Genomic DNA, 765 nt, shown 5'->3' on the forward strand with positions numbered 1-765 from the left:
CCTATGGTCTTCTCAAATATTTCCACACATTTGATTTTGTGTTCTATCTACAACTGATGTTACTCATTCTAGGACTCACAGATAATTTATCAATGGCTTTACAGAGAAAAGATCAAGACATTTTGAATGCCATTTCGTTGGTAAAATCTACAAAGAGACAGTTACAACAACAAAGAGACGCTGGATGGAATTTGCTTTTAGATAATGTGTCTTCTTTCTGTGAGAAACACAATATTGAAATAATCAATATGGAGGAAGATTATGTGGGTTCAAGGAGGCTAAGGAAAAAACCCAGTATAAGCAACTTGCATCACTATCAGATAGATTGTTTCTATACTGTTATGGATTTCCAGCTTCGAGAATTCAATGATCGATTTGACGAGGTAAATTCAGAACTGCTCATCTGTATGGCAGCTTTGAGTCCTATTGACTCATTTCGTGGGTTTAACATGCCAAATCTTGTGAAATTGGCTGGATTTTATCCAGATGACTTCAGTTTTTCGGAGCAAGTATCTCTTCGACATGAACTGAGTATCTACTTCGACAATCTGATGGAAGATGACAGATTTTCTAATTTGGTTAATCTTGGAGATCTTGCTCGTCTTATGGTGGAAACAAAGAAACATCTTTCATATCCATTGGTATACAGGCTTTTGAAATTGGCATTGATTTTGCCTGTTGCTACCGCGACTGTTGAGAGATGTTTTTCATCGATGAATTTTGTGAAGACAGCTTTGCGCAACCGGATTGGTGATCAATTTTTGA

The 765-nt window shown here is 36.7% G+C and overlaps 1 protein-coding gene across 1 annotated transcript; it reads left to right on the forward strand.

Moving 5' to 3' along the window:
• Positions 1 to 9: 9 nt before the first annotated feature.
• Positions 10 to 758, forward strand: LOC104824679 (the record flags this gene model as incomplete). The annotated part of the gene is made up of 1 exon (XM_010556789.1): positions 10 to 758. A coding segment is annotated over exon 1 (702 nt), but the record flags the coding sequence as incomplete, so codon positions are not given.
• Positions 759 to 765: the final 7 nt, after the last annotated feature.

Source organism: Tarenaya hassleriana, unplaced genomic scaffold (genome assembly GCF_000463585.1).
Source record: "Tarenaya hassleriana unplaced genomic scaffold, ASM46358v1 Cleome4039, whole genome shotgun sequence".
Taxonomy (NCBI): Eukaryota; Viridiplantae; Streptophyta; class Magnoliopsida; order Brassicales; family Cleomaceae; genus Tarenaya; species Tarenaya hassleriana.